Below are 20,729 nucleotides of genomic sequence, written 5' to 3'. Positions count from 1 at the left end.
TCTATCTATCTGTCATCTATCTCTGTGTTTTTGACTAAAGTATCACTCTAATGCCTCCTTGTGGAAACTCTGAGTCTCCCAAGACCACATCAGCAGAATCCATGCTGAAAAAGTTTGGAATACAAGTTTAGTGATAAATGAGTCATTCCAAAATTGATAAATGGTCAAAAGACACTAATGGGCAGTTTTTCAAGGAAGACACAAAAACAATTTATAGTCATATGAAAAAATGCCCTAAATCATTATTGATTAGAGAAATGCAAATTAAAACAACTTTGAGATATCATGTCACACTTATCAAATTGGCTAAAATGATAGAAGAGGAAAATGACAAATGACACTAACACACCATTGGTGGAACTGTGAATGGATCCAATCATTTTGGAGAGCAATCTGGAATTATGCCCAAAGAGTTATAAAATTGTGTATACCCTTTGACCCAGCAATACCACTATTGGGTCTGTTTCCCAATATGACCAGGGAAAAAGGAAAAGACATATATATTCTGAAATATTTATAGCAGCTCTCTTTGTGGTGGCAAAGACTTGGAAGTTGAGGGGATGCTCATTAATTGGGGAATGGCTAATGCGTTGTGGTCTATGACTGTGATGTGTGATGGAATACTACTGTGCTGTAAGAAATGATGAGCAGATTGATTTCAGAAAATCATGAAAGACATGCATGAAATAATGAAGTTAAATGAATACAGTAACAACAATATTGTCCCAAGAACAACTTATTATAAATACTCAAATCAACTACAAAGGACCTATGAAGGAAGATGCTCTCCATCTCCAGAGAAGAACTGATAAACAGAAGTATGCTTGATATGGTTTTACACATATATGTGTATATGCATGTATATGTGTATATATATGTACACACATATATCACATATTGTATCTAATGTTAACCTTTTCTAGGGTGGGGTGGGGAGAGAGGGATAAAAAAATTAAAAATAAAAAGTTCACAGCAGAGAACAAAAGAAAACTCAGATGGAAACAGTGTAGTATTTATTATAGAGTTTTTTAATAGTGTGAAATAGGGAGTCATGATTTCGTATTGAATACTCTTTTCGTGTTGTGCTGCGTACATGAAAATCCTTTTTTGGTCTTTTTGTATTTAAGCTCAAAATGAATAAAAAATGAAAAAAAATGCTTGGTGATAAAACTGTGTCTGGAGCCACAGCAACTCAAGAAGAAAGTCTGCTAAGGAAGGGAGGGTTAGTGATCCTGTCTGTGGATGAAATCACTGAACATAATAAGTTTGCTTTGTTTACTATTACAGTTGAACAGGTGACGCTGAATTTCTGTGATGAATGGAGCACTTGGGGAAAGGTTCAGAGGAGCAAAGGTTAGAGACTGAGAACTAGAAAGGACTTCAAAGCTTAAGAAGCCCAGCCTCCTTCACTCCCTCCATTTTGCATATGAAGAAACTGAGGTTGAGACAGTGCTCAGGGTAACACAACTTGTAAGTGTCCGAGGTAGGATTTGAACTCAGGTTCTCTTAGCTGCAAGTTGAATGCTCTATCACATCATGCTGCCTCCCAGGGAGCTGTGGATTCTCTTTCATGTTTGTTGTTCAGTTGTGTCCACCACCCAATTCACCACCCAATTGGGTTTTTCTTTTTCCTTTTCTTTTTTCCAGAAGAAAAATTTGAGACAGAAGGGGTTAAGTGACTTGCCAAGGGTAACATAGCTGGTAAGTGTCTGAGACCACATTTGAACACAGGTCTTCCTGACTCCAAGCCCAGTGCCCTGACCATTATGCTACCTAGCTATCCTCTCTCCCTAGAGGATGTAATATCAAACCTTTTGATGATTCTTGTTCAAGTGTGAGTTGGACCAGATGGCCTCTGAGATTCTGCCTATCTCTTGGTATCTCTGATTCTGTGAAAATTAGAACTGGCAGCATCATATAGTAGATAGAATGCTGGACTTGGATCAGTAAGATTTGGGTTAGAATCCTCGGTCAGATACTTAGTAGGTATGTAATCTTTCAGCAAGTCGCTTAACCTTTGTTTGCCTTAGTAGAATGAGGATAAAATTTCCTGTCCTTTGGGTAGATTTTTGTTAGCTAAAAGCTACCTACTCAATTTGGGGTCTACTGGCTACATTTCATTCTCAAAGACCAAGCCTTAAACCCAATTCACTCTGGATCTCAGGGATTGGACAACAGGTCCCTGCCCAAGCACCACTCACTGGTTATTTGTGTGGTCCTCCTGGCTCAGAGTGAATGTAGTAAATAGTAACTGTTTCTCTTTTGGTCAGCAACACTGAGGGTCTTCCCCTCTCAGTTTGATTTTTTTTTTTTTTATTAAAGGGGCTATCCCTTGATTAACTTCTTAAAGAGGCCTATTCACTGAATGGGTGTTGCCTCACTCAAAGTGAGCACCTGAAAAGACCTTAGCTTAAAAGAGCCAACGTCTCCCATTGCCTCCTGAGCCATTTTCAGTCATCCTGATCGATCTGGCCACCGGACCCAGATGGCTTTGGAGGAGAAAGTGAGGCCAGTAACCTTGCCCAGCCTTCTGTCACTCAAATCAAAGTCAATTGCAAGTCACGTCATCACCTCCCTGAAGTCATGGTCCTCTTCAAGAATGAAGGACAAACCACAAGAATGAGGATAATAATAGCATCGACCTCCCACAGTTGTTCTGGGGATCAAATGAGATAATCCATATATAAGCATATATAAATCCCTGTTGTTACTGACATTATTGATGAAGTACTCTGAAGACAGGAGCCTCAGAGAAGGCTGAGTAAAACTCCAAGCCTACTGGCATTCCAAGATCTCTCCCATTTACCTTGAGCAGACCACCCAGAAAGATATACTTCCATTGCTACTTCAAGGCAGATGAATGGCTTTCCACCTCCTTGACCTGCCATGATCTGAGGGGGCATCCCACCGTGTGCTTCAGTATTGGGAAAAAACAACTCACTTATTGGTAGAGTTCAGTCTAAACTGTGGATGACACACCAGCAAAGACAGTGAGAAATAGCCACCTCCACATACAAGAAGGCACAGTCTCCTTTCACAGCATTCAAATACATAGATCCAATACACACATATAGCCTTGCCTTGGGGATACAGACAGATATGGAAACGCAGGAGGATGGGTTCAAGCGCTGCCTGACACTTACTGGGTATATGACTCCAGTCAAGTCATTTAATTCTGATGTACTGCAGACAATTCCTGTGAGCTTGTCTAGTGAGGCCTTGCCTGCTTGGGACTGTCACTGGTGAAGGGAGTTACCATTCTGGGAGGTCCCTATATGTGTCATATATACACACATAAATCAATAATATTATTAATTATATAAATCAAATGTATATTATTAATCAAGTTACCATTTCCATGTGTGTATACACATACACTATATATATATATATATAGTGTGTGTGTGTGTATGTGTGTATCTATAGTCCCAGAATGGCAGCTTAATTACACACACATACACACACACACAAATACACACACATACCTGTACCTGTACATATCTGAATCATTATATATATCTACATCTTCATGTGGCAAGTCTTTTCTGACTCTGACCCATATGTGTTTCTGTATGTGTGTAATATACATATACACATATATAAGCAAACTTGGGAGCTGGTATTGCCTAGAGGTGGGAGGCGGCAAATGTTGAAGTCAGGAAGATCAGAATTTAAATTCTCAGGAGCTAGGTGACTCTAAGTCATTTGGCTAAACTCTTTGTGCCGCCTTACTTTTGTAAGATTCCAAGTAATAGACCAGTTACTTAGGATTTGCATTGGTGTAGGCAGTTTCCACACAGTAATTTCCAGGTTTTCCCCTTCCCTGCCCCTAAGGAAAAATAACTTAATCAGATCTGATCCTGACAGTAAAAATGGAATAAAATTCTTGTTTCTTGTAAATGGATCCTTTTTTTATTCATTACATTTAATTAAACAAATATTAAGTGCCCCTTGTGTAAGTGTTGGTTGGTGGACAAAGATATCCAAAACATGGCCCTTGACTTCCCTGGCTGTCTCTCCCGGTTGTCTGAGTAGATTCAGACTTCACAGTACATTCCAGAGACCTCAGTAGGCTGGCTACATGACAGTCCCATGTCAGCAAATCAAATAAATTCATAAACGTCTATTGAGAATCTATTTTAGGTTCAGTTTTGTTTGACAAATGGTGGGGGTTGGGGGGAGAGACAGACTCCCTTATTTGGTAGTCATAAATATGTTCCAAATAGTGGCATTTGATAATTAGGGAAACTGAGGCACTGAGCGGTTTGGATAATTTGCTTGTAGTCACAAAACTGGCAGGTATCATATACAGGCCTAGAACATGCCTGACCTTCCCTGTCTATAAGTTCAGCCCTCTGTCCACTGCACAGGATTGACTCTTTAGGTCACTAATTTCTAGGAGATACAAAACAATAGAGACAAAATTTGAACCAAGTATTGAAGAAAAGCAAAGCTGGCTTCCCAGGCAAGTTTGATAGACCATGGAGAAGGGGGAAGCTCTTCTGAAGAGAATTCTTGGCCAGGGAGCTTGGCTTCCCTAGAACTGATCAGCAAGGGGACAGGAGGCTGTCCATTTTCTGGAGGGACTGACCTTAGTCTTGACAAGTGGAATCCTTAAATATCTCAGGGGCTCTTTTTCCCCACCCTCTCCACCCCTTATAAAAGAAAATCAAGAATACTATCTGGCTTCATGTAGCCCCCTGTTACCTAGTGGGTGAATTTCCCTGACATGGTCCTAGAGCTACAATCTAGGTTTTCGTCTTGTCCTGAACCTTTCTAGAATCTCTTCTGTGATCAGCACAGATTGGAATGACATCTCCTTGGTAGAGAACACAGAAGCAAACTAGGAGTGAAATAGTTGATGATATCAAAGGAAAAGGACAAATGTAGCCAATCGTCTGACCATTTCCCTACCTCCGCCATCTTGAAATACTGCAGAGTTTATAAGAGCCCCTCGTGGGCATTCAATAAATATCTGGGCTTGTCATGTAGAGAAAGAGCAGCAGGGAAGGACTTAAGGTACGAAGACAACCTGTGATAATGAACCACTGCTCACTGTCAGTGAGTGACCTCAGAAGAATCGGAGCAATCCGGATGACAGGAATGTTGTAGTATGCAACTGGAGAGAGGCAAACTTTATTTTATTTTTTTCTTTGTAAAGAAAGGGTATGAAAGGGGATATTTCACATAATGAAGAAAGTCCTGTCTGGCTTTGAAAGCCCTTTATGTGGCTCTTTCCTATCTTTTCCTTTTTGCATCTAACTCAGCTCCACTTAGGGAGGGGAAGGGGAAGAGAACAGTTCCTGACATAGCACCTACTATGTGCCAAGCACTGTGTTAAGTGATTTTACAAATCTTATTTCATTTGATCCTCTGTGAGATAGGTGCTATTATTATCCCTGTTTTACAGTTGAAGTAACTGAGATCAAGTGGTTTTCCCAGGGTCACATAACTAGTAAATTTCTGAGATCAGTTCTGAGCTTAGGTATTCCTGCTTGTCATCTTGACTTGACCAGAGGATTTGCCATAGTGTCATGGAAAATTCAGGGACTGATGAAAAGGGCAGTTTATGAACATTGGTAAGGAGAAGAGGTGAGCACAGAAAGCCATCACAGGTTCATCAAGAACATGTCATGACAGTCTAAGCTCATTTCCACTTTGACAGTTACTAGGCTAGTCGATTGAGGCAATGCCATGTTTACACCTGTGCAGTCAAGATTCTTGGGTTCAAGTCCTGCCATAGATGCTTAATTTGTTTACCGAAATGAAATTGAGTAAATCACTTTTCTTGTCTAGATCTCAGCTTCCTCATCTGTAAAATGAAGAATGTGGGTTCTGTGGCTTCTGGGGTCCCTTCCAACTTGAGTTCTATGATCCTATGAAAGAGTTAGACAAGTTAGAGAGAGAGGGACTTGGTAATAGCATAGGTAGATTTGGAGCTGGTAGGGGTCATTAATGGACCAGTGTCCCCAGAAAGAAAAAAGGTCTCCAGTGAGGGTCACAGCTTTGGATCTGGCCATTCAATATTTCTAATAAGGCTTTATTAGGGGTTCTTAACTTTTTTTGTGTCATGGCCCCCTTGAGCAGTATGGTGAAGCCTAGGGACCCTTTCTCAGAATCTATTTTAAATGCATAAAATAAAATACATAGAATTGCAAAGGAAGCCCATTATGTTGAAATATTATTAGTGTTTAATGTCAATTTAATTAATTTAAATTTAAAATTTAATGTAAATTTTATGTTTAAAAAAACCTAACAACTAAGTTCCTGGATACCAGGTTAAGAAGCCTTGAAGATTCAGCATGGATGGCATTTAATTCACACCAATCACAGAGGGAGAGCTAATAGTTTAGACAGAAATTGGCAGTCTCCAAATGCCTGAATAGGTGAGAATGGTGGACTCAAGGCAACACTTTAATATATTATAGGATAAATGTAAGGTCCTGTGCTTGGGTTAGAAAAATAACCACAATACAGGAAGGCAGTTGGGTCCCATATTGAGATTGTCTTCATACGGATATCTTGTTCAAGGAAGCAGGCTCTCTTCTGGCTTTGGGTGTCTCCTTGTATAGTTGTGAGCTAGTCTTGCCCTGATTGTTTCCTAAATGTCACATTAAGGGAGATTTATTGAGTCATGGCTAATCATACAGCTGAGCTATGCCCTTGTACTTGACCTTGAAAGGAAAAGGGAGAAAGAAGGTCAGGCAGGCATGCAGGAAGTCAGAAACACAGCTCACATGCGTAGGGACAGGTCCATTGGGCACATACACATTTGGAGGCCCTGGAAGGAAGCTTGCATAGAGCCATACAGAACCACATGGCCCCTCTAGGGAACCATGGATATCAGGGAATTGCCTATCCCCAGGAGAGAAGGGGACCACATGGCTCCCAAGATGGCAGCAGATGGAGGCTGCAGTTAGAAAGCTGTTCATGAGCACACAACATGGAAGGCTTTTAGTGAACTGTAAGGCCAGAATGAATCAGTAATGTGATGTTATTCTGAGAAAACTGGGCCAGGTTTAATCAGATGAAATAAATATGCTATTTAACATTGCTACCACTGATTTGGATAAAGGCAGAGATGACATGACCACCAAATTTGCGGACGACATACAGCTCTTATGCTGAATCACCAAGTCAGGGTCCAGAAGAGTCTTGACAGGCTAAAGCATTAAACTGACTCAAACAAGATGAAATTCAGGAGGAATAAAGGTAAAGTCTTACACTTGAGTAACAATGTATAAGGAGCATTGAGTGAAACCAATTTAGGTTTAATGTCAGGAAAAACTGCTGACAATTAGAGTTTTCCAAAAGTGGAATAAATTGTCTTGAGGTATATGGTAGGTTCCCCCTTTTCAGTGCTCTCCATTCATAGACTGGATAGCTAATTACCAGGCAGGTTATAGTGGATACTTCTTTTACATATCGTTTTGCCTAATTGCTTGCTGAGGTCTCTTCAAACTATCAAATTCTTTGGTTCTATAATTGTAAGAATAAATGTGAATTTTTTCAATTTATTTCTAAAAAATCAGTTTGACATTATAAGATGGTCAGAAGTGGTTAGAGAATAATTCATATGAAACAGACTGTGGGGTTTAAGTGGACTTTAAACTCAAGGTGAGGTCCTAGCCTGATATGGAAACCCAACCCAATCCAACCCAGGCAACTTTTCCCTGCTCTGAGAGATGTGAGATGTTCACATGGAAAGACTCTCTGCGTTCTTTCCTTATTTACTACTTCTGAAGTTTTTTGTTCACTTCTGGGCATCATGAATTAGGGAGCACCTGGAGACCATCCCCAGGAAGGAAAGGAGGATAGATAGTGAAGGACCTGGAATTTATGCCATAGGTGGATCAGGTTAAGGAAATACATGAAACATAAGCAGAAATGCCTTGGGGAGGAGATTGATAGCTGTCTTCAAGTATTTGAAGTATCAGAATGGTGCTGGTTGGCACGGGAGGGCAGAACCAGGAAAAAAAGGTGGAAATGTTGGAGAGGGAGAGCTAATCTTGACTTCAGAAAAATAATTCCTAAGAATGAGAAGTATTTTAAAGTAGAATGGGTTGCCTCAGGAGGGTCTCCTTCACTGGAGGGCTTTAAGCAGAGCCTGGAAGAGGATTTGCCAGGGATGTTCTAGAAGGTAGTCTTGGTCAGACATGGGCTGAACCAGGAAGATTCTGATAACCCCTCCCACCCTGAGATTCTGGGATTCTCTGAGTTTTAAAACAGCTCCAAGCAGTAAAATTGGCTCTACACACAAAGGCACACAGGTGGGCTGGTGTCCTAGGGGAGTGTGGGTTGTTGGGCCCCAGTCCAACATAGTAGGAGGGAGAAAGTCAGAGAGCAAACAGAAATGTGAACTTCTGAGACTGAGTTTCCCCACTCTGTTGGTTCTGAATAAATACTGAAGGGTGGTTGGAGCCCCAGTTTTAATCAGGCTAAAACCACACCCAGGACAGTCAAACAGTGGTGAACAACAACCCAATGCTCAGAATCCCTATCAGCACCCCTACTGGCAATGTGCATTACCTGTGTTTACTGTATTTACATCCCCAGAGAATTTTTCATTTTTCAGTGTCATGGGACCTGCTTTATCCAGTGATACAAATAACCACAGAATATGCAAATTCAAAACCAAACTACTTTCCAAAGAGCTTCAGCTCTTTGATCAAGATCTTGATCTTGATCAAGACCTCAGGACTCAGACTCTTCCACACTTTCATAGGTAGTTTCTTAAGTTGCAATAGCCGGAACATCCATCTGTCCATCTGTTCGTCCATCTATCTGTCTGTCTGTCTATCTATTATTTTCTATATCTCTCTATAGTTATTATAGTTTAATTGTGAATTTAAAGGCACAATATAAATTGTTTCTAGGCATCTTGTCTGAATGATCAGGTCTAGCTCATAGAATAACAAATTTGGAGCTGGAAGGGACCTTAATGCATACAACTATCTTATTTTACAGAGGAAACTGAGGCACAGAGAGGTTCAGAGACTTGTTCAGTGTTAGCAGCTAATAAATTTCTGACTTCCTAACGTCTATGTCCTTTGATAGAACTGCAGTTCCTTGAGGCAGTGTCTATTCAATTTTTTGTCCCCAGTGCCTAGCACAGTTCATGACACATGGTAGGCACTTAATGAATACTTTCTGGGCAGCCAGAGGTGCCATAGTGCACAGAATGCTGAGCCTCAGGAAGACTTGGGTCCAAATCCAGTCTCAGTTACTAGCTGGGTGACCCTGGGCAAGTCACTGCCTCAGTTTCCTCAACTGCAAAATGGGGATCATAATACTACCTAACTCACAGGTCTGCTGTGAGGAATAAAAGACATATTTGTAAAAAGCACTTAGCACAGTGCCTGGCACATAGTACTTGCTCAATCAAAGCTTATTCCCTTTCTGACTGTGAATCACAATGAAGGATTTAAATTCCCGGATCATCTAATCACACAGGAATTCTTAACTTTTTTTGTGCTATTGACTCCTTTAGCATTCTGGTGAAACCCATGGAATCCTTCCCATAATCATGTTTTTTAATGAATAAACGAAATCCCTAGGATTGCCAAGGAAACCAATTATATTGAGATACTACCGTCATCAAGATCGGAAAAACAATAGTGTCAATTGTGTAGACCTCAGCTTAAGAACCCTCATTTAGTGCTAAGGCAAACACAAGCTGGCCAGGAAATTTAAGTAATATGACGTAGGGAAATCAATTCTGTTAGGATCACACCTTAGTATGACCCGATGCTTCTTCTCGCCTGGTGGCCAGCCCTGGTGAACTTAGGAGGTGGGCCCACAGGCAACAGAGTTGGTGATCCCCATGGGCCTGGGCTGGGGGTCTTCTCCCTTGGGTAAGATCTGTCCTGTCTTGGACCCTGCTAACACAGCCTGGAGAACTCTGGAAAGGCATCTTGAAGGTTTCATTAAGCTTTGTGAAATGAAGCATAAAAGCCACAACTTCAGAAATCAAACCCCTGCAGGGCAAATGACGTTACACAGTGCAGAGAACTTAGAAAACCCTACAATTATGATGCAGTAGATATTTTAAGATAGAATAAGTGCTTTCAATCAATCCAAGTGGCACAGTCATAGCCAAGAGAAATTAGTGGTTGGACTGGCTTCCCTGGGACTACACCTCTGGTTCTTTGCCAGCAGGTGAAAAGACATTTATTTTCCCACCATCCCTCTCTAGTCTCTCCCTGCTAGAATCCACCTTTCGGTTACTGTTAGATGAATCTTCCTTAGGCAAACTGTTCATGTTCCTCTTCTGTTTAGAATCCTCCCTTGTCCATTGAGTACACATATATACTCACAAATTATATATGTGTATATATCTATATCTATATCTACATATAGATAGATAGCTTTTATTTCTTTGTTTGAAAATCGCATGTTCATCCTTTGACCATTCAGTAATTGGGGAATGATTTGCATTGTTACAAATTTGACTCAGTTGTCTCTGTGTTTAAGAAATGAGGCCTTTATCAGAGACACTTGCTGTACATTTTTTTTTTTCCCCAGTTTTCTCCTTTCCTTCTAATTTTGGCTGCATTGGTTTTATTTGAGCAGAACCTTTTAAAATTTAATATAATTAAGATTATCCATTTTATAGCTCATAATGCTATCTTTTGTTTGGTTCATAAATTCTCCCTTATCTACAGATATAACAGGTAAACTATTCCATGCTCCCCTAATTTGTTCATGGTATCATCTTTTATGTTTAAATCATTTACCCATTTTGACCTTATCTTGGCATAAGGTGTGAGATTTTTGTCTATACATAGTTTCTGCAAGTTGTTTTTCAGTTTTTCTAGCAGTTTTTGTCAAATGGTGAATTCTTGTCCCCAAAGCTTGGATCTTTGTGTTTATCAAACAGGAGATTACTATGGTTATTGACTACTACGTCTTGTGTATCTAATCCATTCCATTGATCTAACAGTATTTCTTAGCCAATACAGATTGGCAGAAATAGGGGCAAGTTCATTGTTCTCCATTAATTCTCTTAATATTCTTGTCATTTTACTCTTCCAGAAGAATTTTGTTTTTATTTTTCCTAGCTCTTAAAATTTTTGGGGAATAGTTTGATCAGTATGATATTGGATAAGTAAATTAATTTAGGCAGAATTGTCATTTGCATTATATTGGTTTGGCCTATCCATGAACAGTTAATATTTTTCTGATTGTTTAGATCTGTCTTTATTTATGGGGGAAGTGTTTTGTGATTTTTTTCATATAGTTCCTGGGTTTGTCTTGTTAGACAAGCTCCCAAGTATTTTATATTGTTTGCAGTTATTTTAAATCGAATTTCTCTTTCTCTTCTTTGTCGCTGTACTAGGAGCTTATATTTTAATGGGAGAAGATATGAAAAAGGAGCTGAAATGGGAAGTGGAAAGGTACTCAGTGTGTGGGAACTGCTTTGAAGTCCAGAAGGTCAGGTCCAGGAGGAGAATGAGGGCAGGGAACCTCGAGTCCTTCCACAAAATGGAGGTTCCAGGAGAAACTCTCCAAAGGCAGGAGTGGGGAGGAGGATGCACAGACTCCTGGGGTGGCAGGCTATTCCAGGATAGGGAGGTCCCTGGCATGGAGGGAAGTTCCAGAATAGAGAAGACACATCCAGATAAATCCAGACACTGAGGGCCAGGCTCAGCAGGAGAAAAGGTCATAAAATCAGAACACTGAGCTGGGAGGAAATGTAGAAGCCATCTGGTCCAATGCATTCATTTTATGAATGACAAAACTGGGGTTAAGTAGGAGAAGCAGGATTTGAACCCAAGTCTTCTCACTTCACATCCAGTGATCTCTCTGCTGGATCATCTCACCTCTCAGGAAGGTCTTCCCACACAGGTTTCCATGGCCAGTATTGGACAAGTCCAACGATGGATGCCACGTAAGGCTTCTCCCTGGCAGTCTGGGCCAATGAGCTTGAAGAACCATTGAAAGGTCAGTGTCTGCTTTCTGCATCAGAGGGATGTGTGACTCACACCAGGCCCTGTTGCAGCTACCATCCTCGAAGTGGCTGCTGAGGTGAGAGCAGGCTCCAGGTTGGGATGACCACAGTTCTATTAAAAATTGATTCAATTCAATTAAATTCCAGAAGCTTTTATTGGGAGCCCACTCTGTACAAAGCACTGTGTTCACAGTATGCACTAAGGTACACAAACAGGAAACAGCCTGAGTCCTGATGGAACTTCCATCCCATGTTCTACACTTGCTCAAGAAGAAGGACAAATCCAGAGAATCACAGAACCTCATGCTTGTGAGAGGCCTTGAATGCCTCTAGTACAAGCTGTGTTTCAGCAAAACCCCCTTCACAACAATGCCAACAAGTGGCTGCTCAGTGTCTGAGGAGAAGCCTCTAGGATGAGGGAGCCTCGCTACCTTTTGGGCAGCCCATCCAACTCAACTGCTTCTACCTGTTGGGAAGCTGTTACTTAGAGACGGTTTAGAGGCTGACTCCCTTGGCCTTCCCCTATTTCTGCCAGTCAGTCAGTCAATCAGTAAATATTTACTAAACATCTTCTACATGCTGGGCATGATGTTAAGTGTTAGGGACACAAAAAGAGACAAAAGACAGTCCCTGCCTTCCAGGAGCTTATAGTCTGCTAGGGGAGACACCACGCAAACAACCAAATGCAAACAAGCCCTAAACAGGATAAGGTGGAGATAAACAACTGAGGAAAGGAGGCTACAGAACTGAGCATTGATGGAACTCTCCGAGAATTACAGGATTGTTGTATGAAGGGTCGGAAGGAGTCTTCGAGCTCGTCCAGTCCAAGCTCCATGACACCATGTCACCAGGTGGAATGTCCAACGATGGCACACTTGGGCTTTGGGTATCTGTTATGGTGTCATCAAAGGGGCATGTTTAAGGGTTGGGGGAGGGGAGAGGGAAGTGGGCTCCTAGGACCAAAGGAACAGGATCTAAAGTCACAAGAGATGTGAGAGACATTCTAGTTCTGCCCCCTCCTTCTACAGATGAGGCAACTGAGGCTCAGAAATGTCAGATGATTTGTCCATGGTCATATATCTATTCAGTACACATGGAGCTGGATTCCTAGGGTTTCGTGACTCTGAGATTTGGTTTTCTCATATTTAACATGACAATGGACATTTAGATGACCACTAACATCTCTTTCAGCTCTAACACTCTATGGTGATGTTGAGAATGAAGATGAAAGGGGCAGCTAAAATTTATAAAGCACTTAAAGGTTTACAAAAGGCTTGGCATAGATTAACTCATTTGATCCTCACAGCATCCCTGGGAGGTAGGTGTTATTATTATCCCCATTTCACAGATGAGGAAATCTCCTGAGAAAGGAGAAGCAATTTGCCAAAGGCATATAGCTGTTAAGAGTCCGGGCTTTGAACTCAGGTCTTTCTGACAACACCTCCATCCAGTACTGGAGTCACTAGGTTACCTCAGTGCTTCCATGTGAAGTGCCCACAAAACACATTTTGTCATTTTAATCTGTAAATGTCAACACTTTTCTCTTTATGTGATGACAAAAAGACAAAAAACAGGTTTTGGCTGAGTATCTGGAGGGAGCCTCTTATCTGTCATAACTTAGTTATATAATGGAATTGGAATCACCACATGGTGCTGTTTCGAGAGGCCATTGATTGGACCCAATTACCCTATTTTCCCATTAAAAGATATTACTGTCACCAGAAAGCTGCCAGTGCTGCCACATGACTAATACCAACAAGCCAGTGCATTAAAATGAGTCCCACTAGAAACACGAAGCCCTGGAATACTCCTCTTTTCCCCAATTCCAGCACAGTGACATTTCCAATGGAAAGATCTCACAGCAATGATGGGACAATGAGAGTTTCAGTGGTGGTGAAGAGTACTCTGAATTCAGAAAGGTGCCTTTGTCTTTAGGCATAATAAATCAGACCAAAAATATTTTAAACCCTACTTTAATAGGATATTTTGATTAGTTAGAACTGGAAATGTTTTAAGAGACCGACTATCTCATTTTATACATGAGGAAACTGAGGTTCAGTTGGCAAGAGAGAGATGAGCTTCAAAGCCAGGTTTCTCTGCCACTTAATACCTGTGGGTTTAACTTCTGTTGTGTTTCAGTTTTCTCTTTGGTAAAATGTGGTCACCAGAATAGATGACCTCCAAGACTGATTTTTAACTCTAAAAAATTTGAGTCAACCAACAAACTTTTATTAAGAGCACCTACTATGTCTCAGGCACTGCGCTAAATGCTAGGAATACAAATGGAGACAAAAGATGATCCCTGCCCTGAAGGAGCTCACAAACTAATGGGAGGGACAATAAACCAACAAAAATGCTATGCAAACAAGCTATGCATAGCATAAGTAAGAAATAGTTAATGGAAGGAAGACACTAGAATTAAGAATTAAAAATTTTTCTAAAGTTCGGTTGAACCATGATACCTCCCACCTCAAGAAATGCAAGTGGTTCCTTATTACCTCCAGGATCAAATACAAAATCCTCTGCTTGGTGTTCAAAGCCCCCTCTCCAACCTTTCCAGTATTCTTACATACACTCTCTCCTCTCTTCCTTGGGTCATACCCATGGCATTTGGCTTCCTTGCCATTCCCTGAACAAGACACTCCATTTCTGTCATTTTCTCTGGCTCTCCCTCATTCTTGGAATGCTCTTCTTCCTCATCTTGTCTCCTATATTCCCCAGCTTTCTCCAAGTCACAATTAAAGTCTCACCTTCTACAGGAAGACTTTCTCAATCTCTTGTAAGTCTAGTGCCTTCTTTCTCTTGATTATTTCCTTTTTATTCTTTATATCTTGTGTGTACACTTTTGTTTGCATATTGTCTCTTTCATTAGGTTGTAAGTTCCTTGAGGGCAGGGACTTAGCACTTTCCCAGCACTTAGCATGATGTCTGTCACATAGTAGGGGCTTAATAAATGTTTATAGACTGCGTGATTAACTTCACACCAGATAATGTATTCCCTCTGCAACATTTAAGTCCTCAGATTAGAGTAAACACACCTTCCTGCATCCTATTCCACTTTGGGATAGTTCCAACTATGAGGAAGTTTTCATCGTATCAATTCCAAAATCATCTCTTTGTAACTCAAATTCAGAATGTCTAAATTCAATCTTACAGTTGTTCAGTCAAGGTTGGTCTCAGATCCTAGTCAAATCCTCCCTTTTTCTGCACTTTCTTGCTGCATTAGAGGGATCACCATCCTTCCAGTCTCCAAGGCTCACAGTCAGGGTGTTGTCTTCCGCTTCTTCGTCTACCTCAACCGTCATTACTAATGCTGTTCGCTGTTGTTTCTACCTCAACAACATGTCCTTGTATGTCCTCTTCTCTCCACTTACTGAGTGGTGGTGCGGTGGATAGAGCACCAGGGCAGGAATCAGGAGGACCTGAGTTCAAATCTCACCTCAGACACTTGACACTCATTAGCTGTGTGACCTTATAATCCCAATTGCCTCATCCTGGGTCATCTCCAGTCATCCTGATGAATATCTGGTCACTGGATTCAGATGACTCTGGAGGAGAAGTGAGGCTGGTGACCTGCACAGCCCTCCCTCACTCAAAAAACAAAATCAAGTGCAAGTCATGTCATCATTTCTGCGATGGCATGGTCTTCTTCAGCAACGAAGGACGAACACACTTCCTGAGCTACTGCTCTAGTTCAGGCACCCATCACCTTGTGACTGGACATTTACCCACCCCTCCCCTCCATGTCTCAATCTTCACTTGCTCTGACTTCTCAAAAGTACAGGTCTGATCATGTCACTCTTATACTCAATAAACTTCAATGGTTCCTAATACCATGATGATAAAATATAAAGGCCTCTCTCTGACATTTAATGTTCTTCACAATCTAGCCCCTTCCTAGTCAGTCATTGGGTAAGCATTGGTTAAGCACCTACTGTGTGCGAGACACTTTCCTGCACTTTGATCCCTCCTCACACACCAGTTCCGCGGGTTCATTTGTTCTTCAGGCTTACGACTTCACCCCTAATCTCTGTCTTTGCATTCACTGCCCCCTGCCCAAGATGCTGCTCCTCCTCACCAATCGCTCTCAGCTTCTCATGGGACCCCCTTAGAGTCTCAGTTCAAAGCCCACCTTTCCATCCACCATTCCCCACATGCAGCACCTTCACTCTGACATCATGCTGTTGGTAGCTTCCCCCATCTCAATGTGTGCTCCAAGACAGGGACTCTTCTTGTCTTCCTTTGCATCTGTGATGATTGATAAGGATGGTTCACTGACTGTCATAATCATAGAGAGTTACCTGAGAGGTCAAGTGACTTGTCCAGAGTCACACAGTCAATGTGTGTCAGAGGTAGAATCTGAACTCAGGTCTTCCTGGCTTATGAACAGAGGGCTTTAAAAGCAGTGAATCTCTGCACAGATGCTTTCTATTTTAAGCCACACGATCACCCTGTAAAGCAGGCATTAGTATTCCCATTTTATAGATGAGGAAATTGTGTAAATGATTTGCCAAAGTTAACCACAGAGAGTAAATAGCAGACCAGAGATTCAAACCCTGGCCCCTTTACCACAACTCCAATGCACAGTCCACTGTCCCATGTGATCTTGATGCTTTATTTAAGTGCTGAAGATACTGATATTCAAAAAGGGCCAGACCTTCCAGAATCCTGGTCTTCTCATTTCCAGTCCAGAATTCCTCTAAGAAACGACACTGCCCAGCACATAATAGGTGCTCAATAAATGTGTACTGGCTGCCTCACCTATGCCAATAACTATCTACTCACCTCTCTTGAGGTCTTTAAGGAACAAAATGCTTTACAGTGTTTGGTGATTGAGTATTTGGTCCTCATGACAAACCTGGGGTAAGTAGGATAGTAGCATTATCCCCATTTTAAAGATCAGCAAATTGAGGTACAAAGAGTTTTTTATAAGTAACTTGTTAGTGACCTCACTGTTTATAGGTACTGGATCTGAGATTTGAACCCTAGCCCCCTGTCTCTTGTCTTAGAGATAGGACTAAAGCAATATTAGTAGAAACATTTGCCATTTGGCGGGGGGGAAGACTTTCAGTGTCAGGCTTTGGAGCCACTACATAAAATGAATTCTAATGAATAAAATCCACACCTTCTAGAGTCCAGTTAAGTTCTGCCTTCTCTCCACTCACCTGCAATGACAAACCTTCTTCTCATCCTCATTGGCCTCTTCACTGAAATGATTTCAGCAGAGCCTCCCCTCCCACAATGAACTTAGAACCCGGTGGCGGTATGCTCAGAACAAAGGAAGCAGTCTTGTTCATCACATTAATCACATTTAGAAAATGTGCTTTCTTACCAGCTCGCTGAACTCATTATTGCCCAGGTCAAGTCTCTCCAGCTGCGCCAGTTTGTGCATTGACCTGGTGAAGAAAGAGAGAAAACCCACTGTGAGACATAGCAAGAAAGCAGGTTTCTGAAAAATGGCTTTTATGGGGTTTCTTCTTATACTGAAGTCACAGTGAAAGCAGTAGTGAAAATACATAGGCTATTCTTTATCATTACAGAGCCTTAAATCATCAGCCTAGTGGCTAGAACTCTGCCTGCCCTCCACGCTGACTTGGGTTCTGACACAAAGGGGGCGTCATGGGGCACAGAGTCCTGGAACTCTGGTTCAAATAGCACGGAGATACTAGTTGAGTGCCCCTGGGAAAGTCACTCAACCTTGGCCTCAGTTTCCTTACCTGTAAAATGGGGATAATCATACCATCTACCTCACTGGGTATAAAGTGCTCAGCACAGTGCCTGGCAGATAGTAGGCATTTAATACATGTTTGTTTCCTTCCTGCCTTACACAGGTAATATTTGTCAAGGACTGGAATGTAAGCTTCCCTGATTCCAAGGCTAGACTTCTATCCATGGTACCAAAGTGCCTTTTTCATAGGATCATAGAGTAAGGACTGGAAAGTGTCTTCGAATCCAACACTTTCATTTTTACAAAAGAGGAAACTGAGGCTTGATGAGGTTAAAAGAGACTTGCCCAATGTCACACAGATGATAGGTACAGAGCATGAATAAAGGGAAGTCCTCAGTCCACATCCTATGTCCTTTTTTACCTCACAGCCACCTGTAAGATTCAATTCAAATTATGCCTTCTCAGTGAAACACATTTCTCTGAAATTCTACATCTGTTTATGTTTATCCCGCTGACATTTCTCACTTAGAAACTTCTATTAATTACAGCCAGTGCTAATATGGTGCTTTAAGATCTTTACAAAGGATTTTACAAATATTATCTTGTTTTATCTTCACACAATTCTGGTTGTTAGGTAAGTGCTATTATTATTCCCATTTTACAGATGGGGAAACTGAGACTGGATTTGAACTGAGGTCTTACAGATTTCAGATTAAATGCTCTATCTACTGTACCACCTAGCTATCTATTTTTTTATTTGAATGTGTTTTATCTTTCCAAGTAAACTGGAAATTTACTTAAGGGTAGGGACCTTCCCTCATTCCTTTTATCTTCCTGTCTCTAGCATAATCCCTTTCCCTGACTTCCTTTAAGCCTAATTAAAATCCCATCTTCAACCCACAGGAAGGTTCCCCAATCCCCCTTAATTCTATTACCTTCCCTCTGTTAATTTTTGTTGTTGTTATTGTTGTCAAGTCATTTCAGTCCTGTCTGACTCTCTGCGACCCCATTTGGGGTTTACTTGGCAGAGATCCTGGAATGGTTTGCCATTTCCTTCTCTAGTTCATTTTACAGATGAGGAAACTGGGGCAAAGAGGGTGAAGGGACTTGTCCAGGGTCACACAGTGAAGTGTCTGAGGCTTTGTGTATACTTGTTTGTTGCTTCCTCTGTTACATGGTGTTCCTCAAGGGCAGGGACTGTCCCTTGCCTCTTACTGCATCCCTAAGGCTTAACTCAGTGCCTGGTAACATATGCTTCTATTACACATAGTATGTGCTTAATAAATGTTTACTTGCTTGCTTGGTATCTGGAGCTCAAGGAATCTTGATTAATTTTCAGAGAATGGCTATAGCTCCTGGTGATTGACAATGATCACCGAAAGCAGGCATTTTTCTTTTCTGTGGTACATGTTACCTTTAAAGGGAATGAGTAAAGAAAGGCTTAGAATTGACCAGGAGGACTCAGGCTTTGAATTATCCCAATACACTTCACCTACATTGGTACACACACACACACACACACACACACACACACACAGCCTGTATGTTTATATGTGGGGGGAAGTGTGTGTGTGTGTGTGTGTGTGTGTGTGTGTGTGTGAGAGAGAGAGAGAGAGAGAGAGAGAGAGAGAGAGAGAGAGAGAGAGAGAGAGAGAGAGAGCGAGAGAGCATGAATAGATAGGAGCAAGGCATCTCATTTCTTCAATTCACACAGGAACAGATCCCTGTTAACCCACAAGGCACTCTCTCCTGGCTCTAATGCTGAGAAATGTTTCTGCTTGTTGACTTTCTAAACAGTGCATTTATTTTATACAAGGGAAGTATCCTCATCACAAGTTCCCTAATATTGAAATCACAAACCCAGATAAATGATACCGAACAGCACTTTAGGAACGTATGAGAACACCTCAATGTAGGAATTAAAAATTAGGATTCTTAGTGGAGCGGCCAGAGATCTGTGATGGGTGTAGATGACAGAAGTGGTTCCCGTGGCTCACATGTGCAAAATAAAGGCAAGGGCGGGGGTGGTCTCTGGCAGAGAGTGGTCTAGATTCCCAGGACTAGCTTTAGTGGACCCTGAGCTTCATTTGAATGTTAATCTGGGAGGGTTTTTTCCTTTTTTTGTCAGGGACGGGAGAGGCAGAATTTAGGGGTCGAGGCTGACCTCAGTTGCCACATAGACGTTTTTGAGCCGAGTCTCCAGCTAGGTTTAGGGATACAGGCTCACAATCATGGGTATCAGAATTTTGTAATTCTAAGTCAGATATTTGTTTGGATCCATGGGCATCCCATCCACAGCAGTTAGAGGCAGCTAAAATCAGAGACGGTTTTAGCTCGGGCTGGTCTGCGAGGCATCGTTGGTCCCTTCCTGTCTGGCAGCCCCGAGATGAGAATGCCTACTTTCTAGTCCGTGATGGACATAGGGAGCAGTTGTTTGCTAGCTAGCTGAAGCCCAGCAGGTGGTAGCAGAGCATAGCTTGAGAACCCCAGGACCTGGGCATCCTTGCCCAGCAGCGTCGGCCTGATGAATGGCAGAGCAAAGGCAACCTGAAAAGACTAAGTGCTCGGATCGGATCAGCCCGAGGCCGTCCCCGGAGGAAATCCGTGGTTCTGCAACGTCACAGGTGTGAGTGGCTACCGCCTCTTTGACCTCCTTCCCCCCGCCCCGCCCAGTAAGTACTTTTTGTCAGAAGCCCCTTCGACGATATCCAGGACAAACAATGTGCGGCTATGTCTGGAGCCAGTGCCTCCAGTGCCTCCAGTGCCGGGCAACCAAGGCACTTGCTCCATTTTGGTATGGCTCCTATGGCTAGAAATCTCTTCCTTGCACTGAGTGAAAATATGTCGTTTGGCCCTTTCACTCATTTCTTTCTTTCTCTCTTTTTTCCCCAGGCTAAGCACTCCTTGTTTCTTAAGCTTTTACTTATTCATTTCTAAACCTCTCCCAATCCTGGCCACTCTCCTCTGGACGCTTTCCCGTTTGCCATTGTCCTTCCAATAAATGTATTCAACATTAGCCAAGGCGGTTCTAAGCTGGCCTGGCCAGCCTGGAGCACAAGGAGGCTTTTTGTTTCCATGACCTGGATGCCGTTGTGCTATGAGAGCAGACTT

The 20,729-nt window shown here is 41.9% G+C and overlaps 1 protein-coding gene across 4 annotated transcripts in view; it reads right to left on the bottom strand.

The window, feature by feature from the left end:
- Positions 1-20,729, bottom strand: part of LRRC7 (leucine rich repeat containing 7) — a 582,114-nt gene that overhangs the window by 186,795 nt on the left and 374,590 nt on the right. For all 4 annotated transcript variants that reach the window (XM_072649824.1, XM_072649823.1, XM_072649821.1 and 1 more), the window contains exon 8: positions 17,283-17,346. In XM_072649824.1, the coding sequence (XP_072505925.1) occupies positions 17,283-17,346 (64 nt within the window). The remainder of the gene's footprint in view (positions 1-17,282; positions 17,347-20,729) is intronic.

This window comes from Notamacropus eugenii, chromosome 2 (genome assembly GCF_028372415.1).
Source record: "Notamacropus eugenii isolate mMacEug1 chromosome 2, mMacEug1.pri_v2, whole genome shotgun sequence".
NCBI classification, from domain to species: Eukaryota; Metazoa; Chordata; class Mammalia; order Diprotodontia; family Macropodidae; genus Notamacropus; species Notamacropus eugenii.
Note: the sequence above shows the minus strand (reverse complement) of the source record. Positions and strands in the feature narration are given on the sequence as shown.